The 15,023-nt window shown below is 42.2% G+C and overlaps 1 protein-coding gene across 2 annotated transcripts in view; it reads left to right on the top strand.

Moving 5' to 3' along the window:
- pawr (PRKC, apoptosis, WT1, regulator) overlaps positions 1-15,023 on the top strand; it is a gene marked incomplete at its 5' end in the record, with an annotated part of 74,500 nt that overhangs the window by 39,294 nt on the left and 20,183 nt on the right. The window contains one exon of one of the 2 annotated variants that reach the window (XM_080022562.1): positions 11,848-11,976. The exons of the other annotated variant lie outside the window; for it this stretch is intronic. Within the exon in view, the coding sequence (XP_079878688.1) occupies positions 11,848-11,976 (129 nt within the window). The remainder of the gene's footprint in view (positions 1-11,847; positions 11,977-15,023) is intronic. 2 annotated transcript variants of the gene reach the window in all.

The raw sequence follows: 15,023 nt of genomic DNA on the forward strand, positions 1-15,023 counted from the left end.
AGAGGACTGCAAAAAATATATATTTTTCCTGGCACAAAAGGGGAATAAATAAAAGTTTGTATTTTTTTCTATTTGGCAGTTTTTAGAACACCTCTCTACTATGTGAAATATGTCCTAGTGATACAGCTAAGAGTACAGTAATAGCTGCCATGCAGTTGCCATACCAGTGCTTTACCCCTTCAGAGGCATTTATGTTGAAATTTTTAGAAAAATGAATGCCTAGCGTGATGTATACCATTACTGTCCATGCTTCAAATTATACCGTGATATAAATTTTAGGCCATACCACCCAGCCCTAACTGACAGTGATTGACAGGTTTTGATAGAGAGAGGACTGGTATTCCAAAGTGATGGTCCTCTGTGTTTTATGACTTATTGTCAAAGAGTTGTATGATCATAAGGAAGATAAATGTCCTTTGCTTGTCTGGTTGGATATGAATGGACATCAGAGTTCATTAAAAATAAGTTGTAAAATTTGTTTGGTAAGCTGTGCTTTTGAAATGTACATTTATACATAAAGATGCATTTTTGATGTATATTGATGTTGGAAATGGATAACAGATTTAATTTCATGAACAGTGGAGCGGATGGTTCATGGCGATTTGATGCAGTAGGCAATCGTAAACATTTATTTTGGATTAAAATAATTTTTGAAGGGATGAGGGATATGTTCAAGCTCAAAAGATGTTACAGTATGATATATATGGATACATTAAACAATAATAGAGTGTTGGAAAACAGGATTGATTTACCAGTGAACAAACTTTTCTAATGATGCCAAAAGACTTCATGTTTTTTTTTACACACATACTCAATATGGTCTTTCCAGGACAGTTTTTCATCTAATAATACACCATTTTTTTTTGCAGAAGTGACTCGGTTCACTTCAATGTCATTAACAATTTACAATCTTTCTTTTGATTTTCTGAAAATTATAAAATTGCATTTTTTGACATTTAGGGAAAGTTTCATCATCTGTAAACCACTTTACGGTATACGATAGTACGTAAAGGATTGGCTTCTCTGATCAGGGAACCAAAGTTTGCTTGTGACAATATTGGTTCATCAGCAAATACACTGGTATTATATGATAATAAAAAGTATAATTCATCTTTAAGGTCACAGTGGATAATCTCAGGGATGGTTGGGCAGTAGTATTATTAGACGGTCCGACATTGTGAGAATTCCATCTCCTCGTTGGTTCCTGCTTCACATCTTTTGTAGCTTTCTGAAATGTGTGGACATGGACCTGTCCACACTCCCTCCCCAGCATGTCTCTGGCCCTTTTGATAGCTCTATGAAATGTGAATAGTCCCAGTGTTGAGGGGAGTTCTGAATGCAAGTGAGCCCAGAGGCAATAAAACCCAGTGTCTGCAGCCAAAAGAAAAAAAAATGGAACAAACCTCCCTCAGCGGCCTAACACAAAGGCCTGCGCAAGCTGAATGGCACTTGACTCTTCTTGCCAGTGACTCGTTTTTGTTAGATAAACCCAATCAAAGGCGAGGAAGAACAGATTGAGTTCTCTTTAAGTGTCAGAACACTATAGTCAAGGTGTTTTTTTGTTGGAGGTGGTGGTGGTGGTGGGGCCTCTGTTTGAGGGGGGGATGAAAACGGCTCCACCGACACAGTAGCCTATTGTCTAGGGTGCTGCATATTATCTTCCCCTGCCAATTGGATGAGCTCTTTTGTACCAGGTTGCTAGGTACTGGAGAAACTTTAGGTGGCTGGGTGGGGGATGGCCCACGATGCAAGCCTTTAAACGACCTGCTTGGCACTGTGCTGTGGGCCAGGGAGGGGTGGAGTATCAGCTCCTGGCTTACAGAAATACCAAGCATTCCGAGGTCGAAGATTTCTGGAGAAGGGGAGGCTATTGCCAAATATCTTGGGGTCAGAGGTCATGGTGTACTCTGCTGATAAACCCAGAAGCATTACAGCCGATAAGTAGCTATTTGGTGCAGGATCATTCTCAGTTCCCCAGTCCACACACACAAATCTCTTGACCCTCTATCAACTTGTGTTTATCAAAAAAGAAAAGACTTGGAAAATGAGAGAATGGAATGCAAAGGGAGAGAAGCAGGCTGTTGGCTGCTCCCACTCTGCCCTCAGTCACCTGACTGTGTTTTCCAGTACCACCAAACCTTCGAGAAAAGCCAGGCGAGACAGCTTTACTACACTTGCATGAGATGTACGGTAGCCTTTCTGCATGTGATCATCCAGAAGATGTAGTCAAGCTGTGGCCTCAGTCGATAGGGTGTAGAATGAGTGTGTTGAGTAGCAGGACTAGTGGCGCTATTGGCTGCATTATCTTAAAAAAGCGTTAAGAAGAGGAAGTGTGCGTGGCAGTTGCTGGGGCGAAATACAGGAATGGAATCTAGACGAAACACTGTCCTTCCTCACACCCGTGCTGCCACTTCCATACACCTCATCACCACCGCTGGCCCGTGGTGATAGGGTTCAGTTTGGGGAGTGCGGGGCCAGTTGAGAGGGCTATTTGAGTAGTTTATAGAGTATTACAGCTGCACTGGCCTGTGGTTTGGGGGCTTGGGACAGGCAGATGTTTAATGTATCATAGATGTATTGTACTGCTAAGCAAAGAGACTGAGGAGGAAATCTCGTATTACTCAATATCATGTATCAAGGGAAGAGGATGCCGGACACAGCTAAAAGGACGGGAGTGCAGGACAGTAGGCAATCTGTAGATCTCATTACTAGTTTGTAGTGGCTATTAATAATTGAATCCAGTCTCCACTCACTTGACAATTCTGTCTCAGCGAGCGCACCCTGAGTCAACCGTCAGCCCCGACACTGTCCAATGGGATGGATCCATTCTGTTTGTGGTTCGTGAGTGCAGCACAGTCTTCCCCATCCTTGGTCAAGCACAGAGGTAAATCAAACAGCTGAACCTGCTAATGAGGCCCTAACAACAACCCACTTACCCTTTATTCAGACTCAGGTCGGCAGTGTTTATTGAGTAGGTCGAAGCAAATACACAATTGAGAAGCCCCCTGCCTAAACAGGATAGTTTGATCTGCTCTCTATTTGGGATCTGGGAAGACGGTTTTTGTCAGTGTGGTGAGATTCATCGCATTGAGATATACAGTATATGGTAAACTATCATATAATATCAGAGCAGAACCCTAACCTTATTTTCATAATGAAACGCCCCCAGATATTATATTTCACACTTTGTATTTTTTGTGTAATTTCTTATTGTATTAGACTACAAAAGTTATCATTTATGCATCAAAATATGGCCATATCTAAGTTCATTGACAATTCAAGAACACAGAAAGACAATTTCTAGAAAGTATTTTCTAAAGCTGGTCAGAGTTTCTTGTCAATATGCAGTAATGTGGAATTTATATAAGAGGGTAGAAGATAAAAACTAATATAAGAATGGTGGTAAATCAGGGAGGTTTTGTGTCTGTACTAGGAATGCCCCCAAATACTCGACCATACATCAGCGAGAAGAATCTTAGTCGATCAAGATTTTAATTGGGCGGTTGGTAGCAGGGAAAAAAAAAGGTTTTTTTTAAATTTGAAACAAATTTTAACAAAAATAAATGTTCAGTTTCCTTGCTGGTTGTTCTGACACATTCAGAAGAATAATTACATCTTTTGATGTAATTGATGTCTTTTAATCACATTCTTCAATAACCAAATCGTATTTTAAATGCCCCGATGGACCGGGGCAATAATTATAGGGCCTAATAAATTTAACCGATGTCATGTTTAACCAGTGTAATTAAAAGATGTCTCGCTTTCCGCGTGCAGCACTTGTAACTTAGATTTATATTTTAGGGGCTGCTTATTAGGTTTTGTATTTATCTCCTATGTAGCACAGTGTCAACATTGTTAGGTATAACATTCTTTCTCAGCCCTGGAACTCAAACATTATCTGATGCCTTTAGAACATATATTTAACTAATTAAATTAATATCATAAACGTGGGAGGATTTGTCGACTAATGGCTTGAACTGACGACTAATCGTCGGCTCGAAAAATCTTTATTCGGGGGCAGCCCTAGTCTGTACAATAGGTTTTTGTTTAGGCTTTGATGTAGAAAACTTGCTCCTTCAAAAACACTGCGGTTTTGGTTGTCTGCCTTTTCTCTGCGACAATTTAGAGCCAAGCTATTTCTGCATAGATATTCAAAATAAATATCAGTATTATCAGTATTAAGAGGTAAAGAAATATGATCAGGCAGTCTCCCGTAATTCTGCTAAATTGGCATGGCTTTTAAAATAAAATCACGTAATGCTACGTCACAATATTTGTTTTACGACCCCTTTAATGTCCATCCCACAGATTTGTTTTTTACACTAATTATTGCTTACCTGCAGCTCCAATATCTAGCTAGTATCCACTTGGGATTAAATGCTTTTAATAAATAATTGAGATTGCGTCCACAGCTGTTGATGTTTGGAATTGGTAATGGTTATTTATATGGGGGGGGGGGGGGGTTAATTTGACAGGAAAAGTATTGCTGTCATTCGGCTCTACTCATGAATTAACCGATCCGTCGTCTGTCTAAACCTCATGTTGTGCCTTCTGGTGTTCTTCTGTAGTCGCTCAGTTTTTGCACGTGAAGACCCACCCCAAAAAACATACTCAGAGGTCGAGTCAGGGCCCAGGGTCAAAGACAAGGCGCGGGGCTGCACTTAAACCTGTCAAGAGGGCTGAGATAAAAGTTATGTAAGGTCTTCCCCAAGCCTCACATCTAGGGACATAAGCCCAAAAGAATGATTACGGTTACTGATTTCTTAACGCATTGCCCTTTCCCGCTCAGGCTCCCATGTTGTCTTGTTGCTGAACCCCCTGCATTCTGGAAGAAATGCAGTGGGTGCTTAATCAGGGTACTTTGTGGTTTTCTAGGGGAGAATGGTCTGTGAGAGTGTAATGTACCATTTACACAGAAACACCCAATCCCTCCATCCCTCCGTTCTCCCATATATCCTGAAGATTCAAATACCATCTCTACCCATTCAAAGCTCCAAATTTTAGTGGTCAAATACCTAATAGCAAAGCCAGTGTCATCTATGCAACAAAATGCTTAATCTTAAACACAATCCCAACAATGCAAGAACATGAGGTCAAAAGTATATTCAAGATATTTACAAAAGTTAAAATATATACACAAGTAATATCAATAAAGTAAAGTAGTTCAAAGTTCAACCCTACACACACACATTCAAAAACCCACAGAAAGCCAAAAAAAACTGCTTGTTCCAAGCCAAGAGAAGGAGCTTGGTGGAACCGAGGTGCACCGAGGGCCGTTTCCCACACTTGAATTAAAGTTGTTCCAGACAGTAGGAGCCCTCTCCCCAGCAACTGGCCTTCCCCCACCACCCCAACCGCCACTGCAAAGGAATGCTGATGCTGCCGTCACCAGGTCAACAATCACATCACGCTTCTCGACAGATTTCTTTTATTTTTTGATAAGAGCATTTCTGCCCTTTTTTTTGACTGTCACCCCATGTAAATAGTGTGGAAAATAATTCATAGGCCCGTTGGCTTGGGCCTCGTCGCGCCACTTACTGATTAGAATATTATAGTCTCGCTCTGGGTGAAATTGAGGGGTCAAGCGAGCAACAAGTTCAAAGCCGGAACGTTCCAAGGCTTTCGCTTGGTAAACATTGATTTTTAAAATGCACCAAGGGCCCTGTAGCCAATCCCAGCTTCTCTCTGTGAGAATGTCTTGCGCGCTGTTTGACTGTCTGTCCCCAGATAACCCTGTCGACAAAAAATGTTATGCAGTGCTTTGTATTCTGGGCCGATCGTGAAGCAGCAGAAGCCAAAATCTGGTATTTCAGGTTCTGAAGGCAGTAGGAAATGTAATTGTGTTTCAATTTGTGTGCTCATGTTTAGCATGTTTTTGCTTGTGTGCACATGTGCACATGTGCGTGTGCGAGGAAACTAATTGGAACCAGACATTGAGCACCACTGTGCACCCTGCAGTCAGAGCTCCCTGTCATTCTCAGTTGTTTTTTGGATATATACTTTTTTTATTTTATTTTTTTACTTCCTGGAGGAAGACAGATAAGTTCAATATGACTAATCTTATACTGACAGATGACTACAATGGTCACCACAACGTGGTCAAATTCAACTCACACCTTTTCTAGGGGTGTCGGATTATGGTTCATGCCAGCTCATGGCGGACATATTGCCTGTCAGGATAGTGACCCCGAGAGTGCTCTCTGTCGCATTAATTAGCCCTCCATTTCTCCAGGGTGAACATCCAACTTCACTTTGATCCCTGCCTCTCCTGAGGCTGGCACTCAGCCTGTCAGGGCTTTTCCCAGGACGCGACCAGCATTTGGATGATTAAAAGACAGCGGGCATCCAGACACAGCATCTTTTGCACTGGCAGGCCCTCCCTCTCAATAGATCATCTAAATGAAGTCACTATGCGGGGGCACACGGCAGGTGATTAATGTGCGTGTGTCATTAGCCCTGCTGTATAGGAGAGCTGCCTCCGGTGGAGAGGGAGCTCCGGATGTGGCCTTTGCTTGTTTACTGATAAATCTGAGTTCTAAGTGGACAGGGAATTGGCAGGGTGTCAAAGCAGTGCTTGCCTTTGGGTTGCAATCTTTCTGGGATCTCAAAAGGAATGAGATTGTCCTCATAGTTATGATTAGCGAGATAGTGGTATTAGCGTTTGACTGCAGAAAGCGAATTGTTTCTGTTGTGCTTAGTTTATGTGGGTGTAGTTAATTCAGGACTGACTATATGGTGCAAACTTTGCTGTATTGTGCAATCAGGGAAATATGACACTCTTTGTGTGGATAGTCTCCATCATCCAAAATGAATGGGCAGCCACACAAAAAGGCAGATTCACAAATCTGTCATTGAAAATTAAATCTCTCAGCCAGCAAAACAAAAGGCACACAAAATCAGTGGCAAGTGCTGACTTTGGCTGGGGTGACAAGGGCATCTGCAGTAAATAACACCCGCACCTCGTAAACACGAGCGTGGCAGTTTCTTGTTCCACGCAGCACCCAAGTGGCTTTTCAGGGACCTCCGGCACAGGCGGAGGGGTTGTAAACACCAGTTTATTGTAGAGAGTTGGCCAGTTGGAATGAGCCAGGAGCCGATAGACACTTATCATGACAGGGCTCCTCTCCTGAGTGTGTGTGGGGATGGGGGTTTGGTCAGGTGTTGCTGCTCAAACCAGACCATCCCCACACCACAACGAGGTCTGATTGGAATGCAAGCAGTATATATTTGCAGGCTGAACACGAAAATTATATATCCATATACCCCCATAGCAAACACTCCATCTCTTAATTAAGGATTATTACTTCCACCACGTAGGTGGACCCATACACCATCATCAGAGTATCTCCAAACGATAGTTCTTGTGGGGTGTTCCCGGTATGCAGTAGTTAGTACCTACAAAATGTGGTCCAAGGAAGGACAGTCGGTGAACCGGTGACAGGGTCATGGGTGCCCCTGGGCTCATTGATACGTGTGGGGAGCAAAGTCTAGCTCGTCTGGTCCTATCCCACAGAAGAGCTACTGTAGCTCAAAGTAGTGAAAACGTTATTGCTGGCTATGCATGCATATAAAGGTGTCAGAACACACAGTGCATCGCAGATTGCTGCGTATGGGGTGCATAGCCACAGACTGGTCCAATTGTGCATCTGTGGCATGTGCTGGAACAACAAGTTGCAACTCGCAACTTAACAGACTTAAAGGATCTGCTACTAACGTCTTGGTGCCAGATACCACAGTACACCTTCAGAGGTCTTGTGGAGTCCATGGCTTGACGGGTCAGAGCTGTTTTAGCGGCATGAGGGGAAGCTACCCCATGTTAGTGGTTATTAGTGGTGGTTTTAATTCTAGGGGTGGGAATCATTCAGAATCTCACGATTCAATTTCTATTCTTGGGGTCACAATTAGATTTAAAAAGGATTCTTGATTCAATTCGATAATTTTCCCATTTGACTACAGTAGACAGTGTTATACATCCCAATCCCAGAAAAGTATAGAAACTATTACACACACACAATCAAAAAAATGTAACCTTGAATAAATTGGATTTATTATGCTTCTTCTTAAATTATTGAAATAAGTATTTCAAGTATATCCATATGTACTTAACAGTAGATCACCTCTTATCAGGTTTTTAGAGCATGAACCCTCTTAACACATACTTTAGATGCAACAGTTGAGTGTGTCTTGGTACTGAGCATATAATGAACATGTAACTAGCAGTTAAGTCCTCTGCAATAATTTGAAAACAGGATGCAGCTCTGGTACAAATGACAACCTTTCAAACCAAAAAAAACATTTTAACATAACATTTTTCATCTACAATTCCTCAGCAACTTCAAATGACCAATTAAAATCACTCAAGGACTACTACATTTAGCACTCTAATATTTCACCTACATTTTGCAAAGCTTGCATATGGTGTAAGTCTTTAGAAGTTCCTTCTTCCACGGTAGACTATAAAATCCGAAGTGTGTCCAAATGGCATCCTTCATTGAAGAAGGGACAGGTTGAATTTGATTTTGCTCTACCATGATAGCCTTCTACCTTCTCCATTGCTTGTCTGTCGCACCAATGTGTTCTATCGGCTGAGATATGGCCCGTGTGAAGCAGGAAGTAGTAAACAAAGAAGACGCTAAACAGCAAACATGGCTGCACGCACAGCATTGGACTTTTTTATTCCGAGGAGGAATTGCTGTCCATGGTGGTTAAACCAACAAAAGCGCCGAAAAGGAGCTGGTCTGTCCACCCGTTCCATGGGAGAGGGGGGTTGAAGTTATAGCCTGCTCAGCATTTTATTACAGAGGAACTTACTGAACTATGGAAAGGACTCACAATGTGTAATTACTATCCCTCATTGCAAGAATCTCTAAAATGGAAATGCACATACATACCAGTTGTAAACTGAACGACCCTTACCCTTAATTTACAATAAAATCACCAAACCTGAATGAGCAGTTTGCGTATACTATTTTGTCTCTGTGTAAAAAAAGTAATTGATAGACTTCGAATTTCACATCTGACTTGTGCTGGGGATTAATTTTGAAATATATTTGAAATAAAACAGCAAAACGCTGATCTCATCGCTTCCAATGCATTTCTTCCAGGGAACTTCCCTCGTGCTCCTGCGCCCCTCACGCCAAGTCACAAAAGCAAGCCAGCCATTTATAGTTCTCAGGAGTACATGATACCACATTATCAAAATTAAAATAAAATCGATTTTTGGAATTTGAAAATCCATTTTGATTCTTAAAAGACAGAATCGTGTTTCTTACGTTATTCAATTATTTCCCCGCACCCCTATCTCATCCTATTGCCATAGGTCCCTGTATATTACGTGTTACTAACATGTCATTCCACAGTTACTATGGAACATTTATTAGCTATGTGAGCAACGGTAAGCCTATCAGATTACAAGGTGTACGCATGCATATTCATAATTATTGAATCTGTTTGGACCTAGAAAATAGCCGACCAGACTCGGATCTGGACCTTTCTCCCCTCGGAATGCAACGGTTCAGTTCTGTAATATCTAAAAAAGAAAAAAGCTTGTCTGTTTTGTTTTTTTTATGTTTGTTTCCAATCGGATCTTGCAACTAAATTCCCAGGTCTCACCGGGTTTGGGGTCGAATTTTGGGACCCGTGAAGACCTCAGCTTGGGAACTCAAGTACTCTGTGTGTTCACATGCAATTTGAATTCCAACTGCCAACGATGGTGCTTTGAAATGATAGATGGCAGGTCCTATTCCCAACCAAATTAAGAGAGTTTCCAACCACAACACGCATTTCCAATAAACCCGAGACAGCCTGCTCCAGATGCAGCATCTTAAATTCACATCAGACGACTGTGACGGTCGAGGCTGCCTAGGCTTGGACCGACCAGGGCTGGTTGTATAGGACAGTAAACACTGTGGTGAGGCCCTCTCACACTGTTCTTTTGTAAACAGGAAGCAGGAAGGAAGAAGATTCTGCATGTCTGGATGCTTTTCAGCTCACACAACCATTTTGGATTTTTTGACTATGTCCTCATCTCCTCATCAGAGAGGCCTGAGCCACCTATGCTGTTGACGGGGCTCCCTATGGTTCTTTTGGTATGCTTGTCTAATTTGAATGTATACTAACCTCTTCACCTTGGCCACAGCTTGTGCTATATTTAGACATTCCCCAACTGGTGTTAAACTCTCCTTCGCAAGGCCCCTTTTAATGATTAACTTTGAGCACACAGTCAAAACATCCCTCACCATCCTCCTTGTGGTGTTTGTATCAAGAGGCCCAAAAACTTCACTTAGACCCCCATTTTCAGAATGTCAGAAATGAAAAACCTCCCTTATATGGTTGCATACTGATCTCTCGCTCCTTTGTTTGGAATACAAGAAATGCATAGCAATCTCGAGTATTAGGGGGCAACACAAGCTGTGTCTTTCTCCAACATAAACGTTCAGATTCCAGATTTCAGGCCGCCTGTACATAGCAAAACAATGAGTCATTACCCATTGTGTTGACACAGAATTACTTGTGGTTTATTTTTGCATTAGATACCCTATTATTTTATATGTTTATTAGCCATATACTATCAGATTCACATTCCCTGACTGCAGATTGCTTGAGGTCACAGCTGCGTGGAGCTGCTGTTAAGTGATAAACATTTGGGGGGGCGGGGGGGGACATGCTGTGCACACACATACATGTAGCTGGGTAGGAGAGAGATGGAAAGAGAGAGGAGAGTGTTATTAGGAGGCTATAAGGAGGATACCACACGAGCATCAGGGAGGGGCACTGTAGGAGAAAGGAAAGCAGGCGTTTTCCCCCAAGGACAGCTGATAAATCATCGGGCAGGAAGCGCTTTCGCAAATGTCCGCATTCTTTGTGAACCTCGACAGGCTATTTTTACCAGTAAAAGGCTTGTATAGCTGGGCACCTTTTGTTCAGTGTACAACACAAGGCAGGAAGGACTGGTTTGCATTGTGATCCTCTGGGAGCTGAGCCTGTGGCTCTGTCTCACTTCAAGATCCAACAATCCATGCTCATGTCCAGCTCTGTTTGTCCAATACATCTACAGCTTCTGACAGATTAACGTGATAACTCTACTGTGCAGTTCCCGGTAAAGTAATGTGAAGAGGAAACTGGACGCTCATATTTCAAGATAAAAGTTAAGAACCCAGTTTGAGCCAAGATGTTGAGTTTGACCCTTTCCCAGTCAATGTGAGAAATACCTTACTTAGCAGTGAAATCCCTCCACTCTTGTGTCAAAGGGACATTTGCTCCGTGTGCATGTCTATGTTTGAGTATCCGCACGTTTTTTCCAAGGGACATTCCACAGGTCAAAAAAACCCTCTGACCGAACTTGTGAAGGTAAGTCTGGACTAATACCCCTTTCTCACTGCACCAAAACCCAGTAACAGCCGCTAACATCCGGCATTTTTCATCAATGGGAAAGGAAAAACCCAGGTCAAATGACCAGGGTTTTAATAGGGCATCTGTTCTGGGGATCGCACCATGGGGAGCACAGTGGAGAACCCCGACACTCCCCGCTGGGCTCTCTGGCTCTGAACCAGCACCGCCCCAAACCGGTCCCTGCTTTCCGCTGCTGAATGACCGATGCGTGCACCGGCCTCATTTTTTTAAACCTGTGTCAATCCGCTAATTTTGGTGTGGAAAAAGGTATAAGGGGATTACCAGAGGAACCTGGCTGTGTTGAGCCAGAGTTTACCATAACTGTTTTGGTGAGAAAAACCTTGTCCGTTACCAGGTAGTAGTGTTCACTCTGTCCACAATTAAGAACATGATTTTTTGTTGTAGCTTATTTCTATCAAATTGCTGAACCAACAGTTCTTACACTCTCTCTCGCAGAGCCTGGATGAGCTGGATGATGATGACGGAGGAGAGAAGGAGAGAGAGAGGGAGCAGAAGCTGGTGCAGGCCAACACTTTTCAGAACGAGGCCATGACCACAGACCAAGGCTCTGGCCACCTTGTTCAGGTAAGAGGCTGACCATCGCCAACCATTGATAGAACAGTGGTTGGCAGTGTTGCAACAGCAAGTGGGTTCTGGGTTCAAAATAGACTTGGGCCCTTTTCTTCCTCAACCTCCAGACCTCGACACTAAGGACACACATCTGCAAAAGTCCTTGATCAAGGGCCTGACTTAAGTGGGTCTCTGGTCACCGTACTATGGCTGGGACTGCTTAAATGCAGGGGACAAATTGTAGTTGCATGCAAAAGTGATTAGAATGATTCATTTTGTTCTCCCTTTGAACATTGACAAACCATCAAAACAATACATCTTAAAACCTGTGTCACCTCATTGTGGAGGGCACATTATGGCAGATGACTGAGAAGCACATTTTACTTTATTTCAGCATTCACAAATTTTTATTAAAAAAATCCAATTTAAAACAAATTCCATTTGAAAATACAATTTGAATTTCAGAAATTGCTAAAACGTTGGGAATGCAAGATTTATAGGTTTTAATAAAATTTTATTTTTATTTTTATTATTACTCTTTTTTTTTTTTTGTTGTTTCAACCCTATTTCATTCAATGGCGCTTTCAGGACAAGTCAGTAAGGCCCACAAGGTGAGGTGTTACATAAATAAAAGTCAGTTTATGAGACCTGCATTATGATCCAATGTGTATATGCACATGGAACCGTGCTCAGCGTGTCATCTGTCTGAATTAGGGACTGCTCATGTCAACCCAAAGCTTGGGAAGTAATTTATTGAATTTTTTCAGTCAAACTAAACCCATGCAGAGAGAGCCTGCCTCCCTCACCGCAATTAAGTGTGACAGTTTGTTCTTAGAATATTCAGGCGAATTTAAACGTGGTACAGAGTTAGAAGCCGCCAAGGTTGTTATTTCATACATAAAGGCCTTGTCCACACATATATGGGTATTTTTAAAAACATATTTTTTTACCTCTGTTTTCAAAGAATTCCTGTTTATACAAACAGTGTTTTTGAAAATATCTGCATCCACAAGCAAACGCAAAGGTGATTGAAAATGCTCACATTGGCATGCCAGGCCAGTGGGGGGCAATAAAACTTTTATGTCCAACACCACAGAAGAACATTGGGAGCATGTGCATTGATGCGCTTCTTCTTGAGCAGAATCACAGCACGATGAGAATTATTGGGCGCCACGATTTATATGCGTCCCACGGCAGTGTAATGATGAAGTAACGCAAGGCTGACTTAAACATGTAATTAAACTATGGTGACCAGACGTTCCGGTTTGTCCGAGATTGTCTGGGTTTGTTCACGATTGTCCCGGTTTCAAGCTCGCTGTTACGCACGGTTACGCACGTTTTTGCTTAATGTTTTGTTTCATTCAATATGGAGCTGCCAGGCAAGACGAAAGGAGGAAGGCCAAAGAGAAGGTTTATGGATGTGGTGAGGGAGGACATGCAGGCGGTTGGTGTAAGGAAGGACAATGGGCAGAACGGAAGGTATTGGAGGCACATCAACCGCTGTGACGACCCCTAACGGGAGCAGCCCAAAGAAAGAGACAGTTTCATTCAATAACAATAAATACATCGACTAGAAAAACACACTGTTATTATTGGTTTTGTTTGGAGAAATGAGGAGCGGTGACGCACAGCGTTTTTTTTTCTTTTCTATTTTTAGGAAGGCTTAAAATATGGGATATTTACGGCAAAATACCCTACATTAAACCGAACAGTACTAGCCCTATGTAAATACACCGGTAGCCTGCCATTGTTTACAGGTTTCTGGCACATGCACTATGTGTGATACAACAATTGGGCAGGTGTAAATCAAGGTCATGACGTCATCGTTTGGCGAAACCTGTTTCATCAGTCCACACGAATACGCAGAAAACAAATTTTGAAACATCTCCACCCTGGAAGGAGTTTTTCCTGCCTTCGTTTTCAGTGACCTGTAACGCTGTTTTGGTGTGGACAGGAAGCCATAACGCAGAGAAAATACTACGTTTTAAGAAAAGACCATATACGTGCCGACGAGTCCAAAGATAGGTCCTTAAAAAGTTTCAAAATATCTTGAACTCCATTTTACAAATTGTAGGCCTTAAAGGTCTGAAATAGTATTAACTTCAATGTAACTTCTACCTAATACTTAAGCCTTGCTTGTACCAAATTGTAGTGCTACCTTACCTACGTTATTGAATAAGAGAGAGATGATTCATCCATCTCCTCTTAAATATCATTGGTTTGCCTCAAAAAGGTCGTAATGTATTCAATTAAACTTTCTGATACCAACAGATGCCCTGATATTTTATCAATTCACAATTAAGACAATCAGACTATCCCATTTACTTAATAGCTTGTACCGAAAGCTATTTCTGTACAAAATGATCAGGCGGTCATAAAAACAAAACTATTGGAAGGAAAGGCACATATCTAAACAGGCTTGCGGATTGACAGTTTATGTGAATTTTGCCAAGAGTTGTTTTCCAGATGGATCGGTCGCTATGCATTGGCGGGGTGTTTTTTTTTTTTGTTTTTTTTTTTCTGTCCTCTTCTTCCAAATGCTGCAAACGTCCAAGGCTAGTAATGCAAAGTGAGCTCTGGTGTGTGATGGATGTACACAAACAGTGCACTCACGGGAAAGAGTTTGACAGCATCTGCCGACACAAAGTCCCAGAATGCATTTCGTAAAAGGTGTTTATTTTCCTTCTACTTCATGAAAAACAGACACCGCCACGCAAAGTGGAGTGGTGCAGAGTAAAGCCTCTGCACCCCGGTCACGTATTCCATCTATTTAAAGGGAAGAAAAAACACTCAGGGATTCTGGGATTTAACAGTTTGTGGCCGTGGCAGACGCCATCCGTCGGATCTCCCGCACTCCCACCCCGCCGATCCGTCAAACAGAATTTGACATTTATGTTCCGCTACGAGTCCTGTGGCGACCATAATGATGGCTACATTTCAAAAAAGATGCTCATGGCTTCACTGGCTTCAAGAGAGAGAGAGAGAACCTGTGGAAGATTGAGAGTGGGCGATGGATGAAATGAACAGTCAAGAGCTGTGAAGATGGAACGTCCCCCAAAAAA

The sequence above is a fragment of the Zeus faber genome (assembly GCF_960531495.2).
Source record: "Zeus faber genome assembly, chromosome: 21".
In the NCBI taxonomy this organism is placed as follows: Eukaryota; Metazoa; Chordata; class Actinopteri; order Zeiformes; family Zeidae; genus Zeus; species Zeus faber.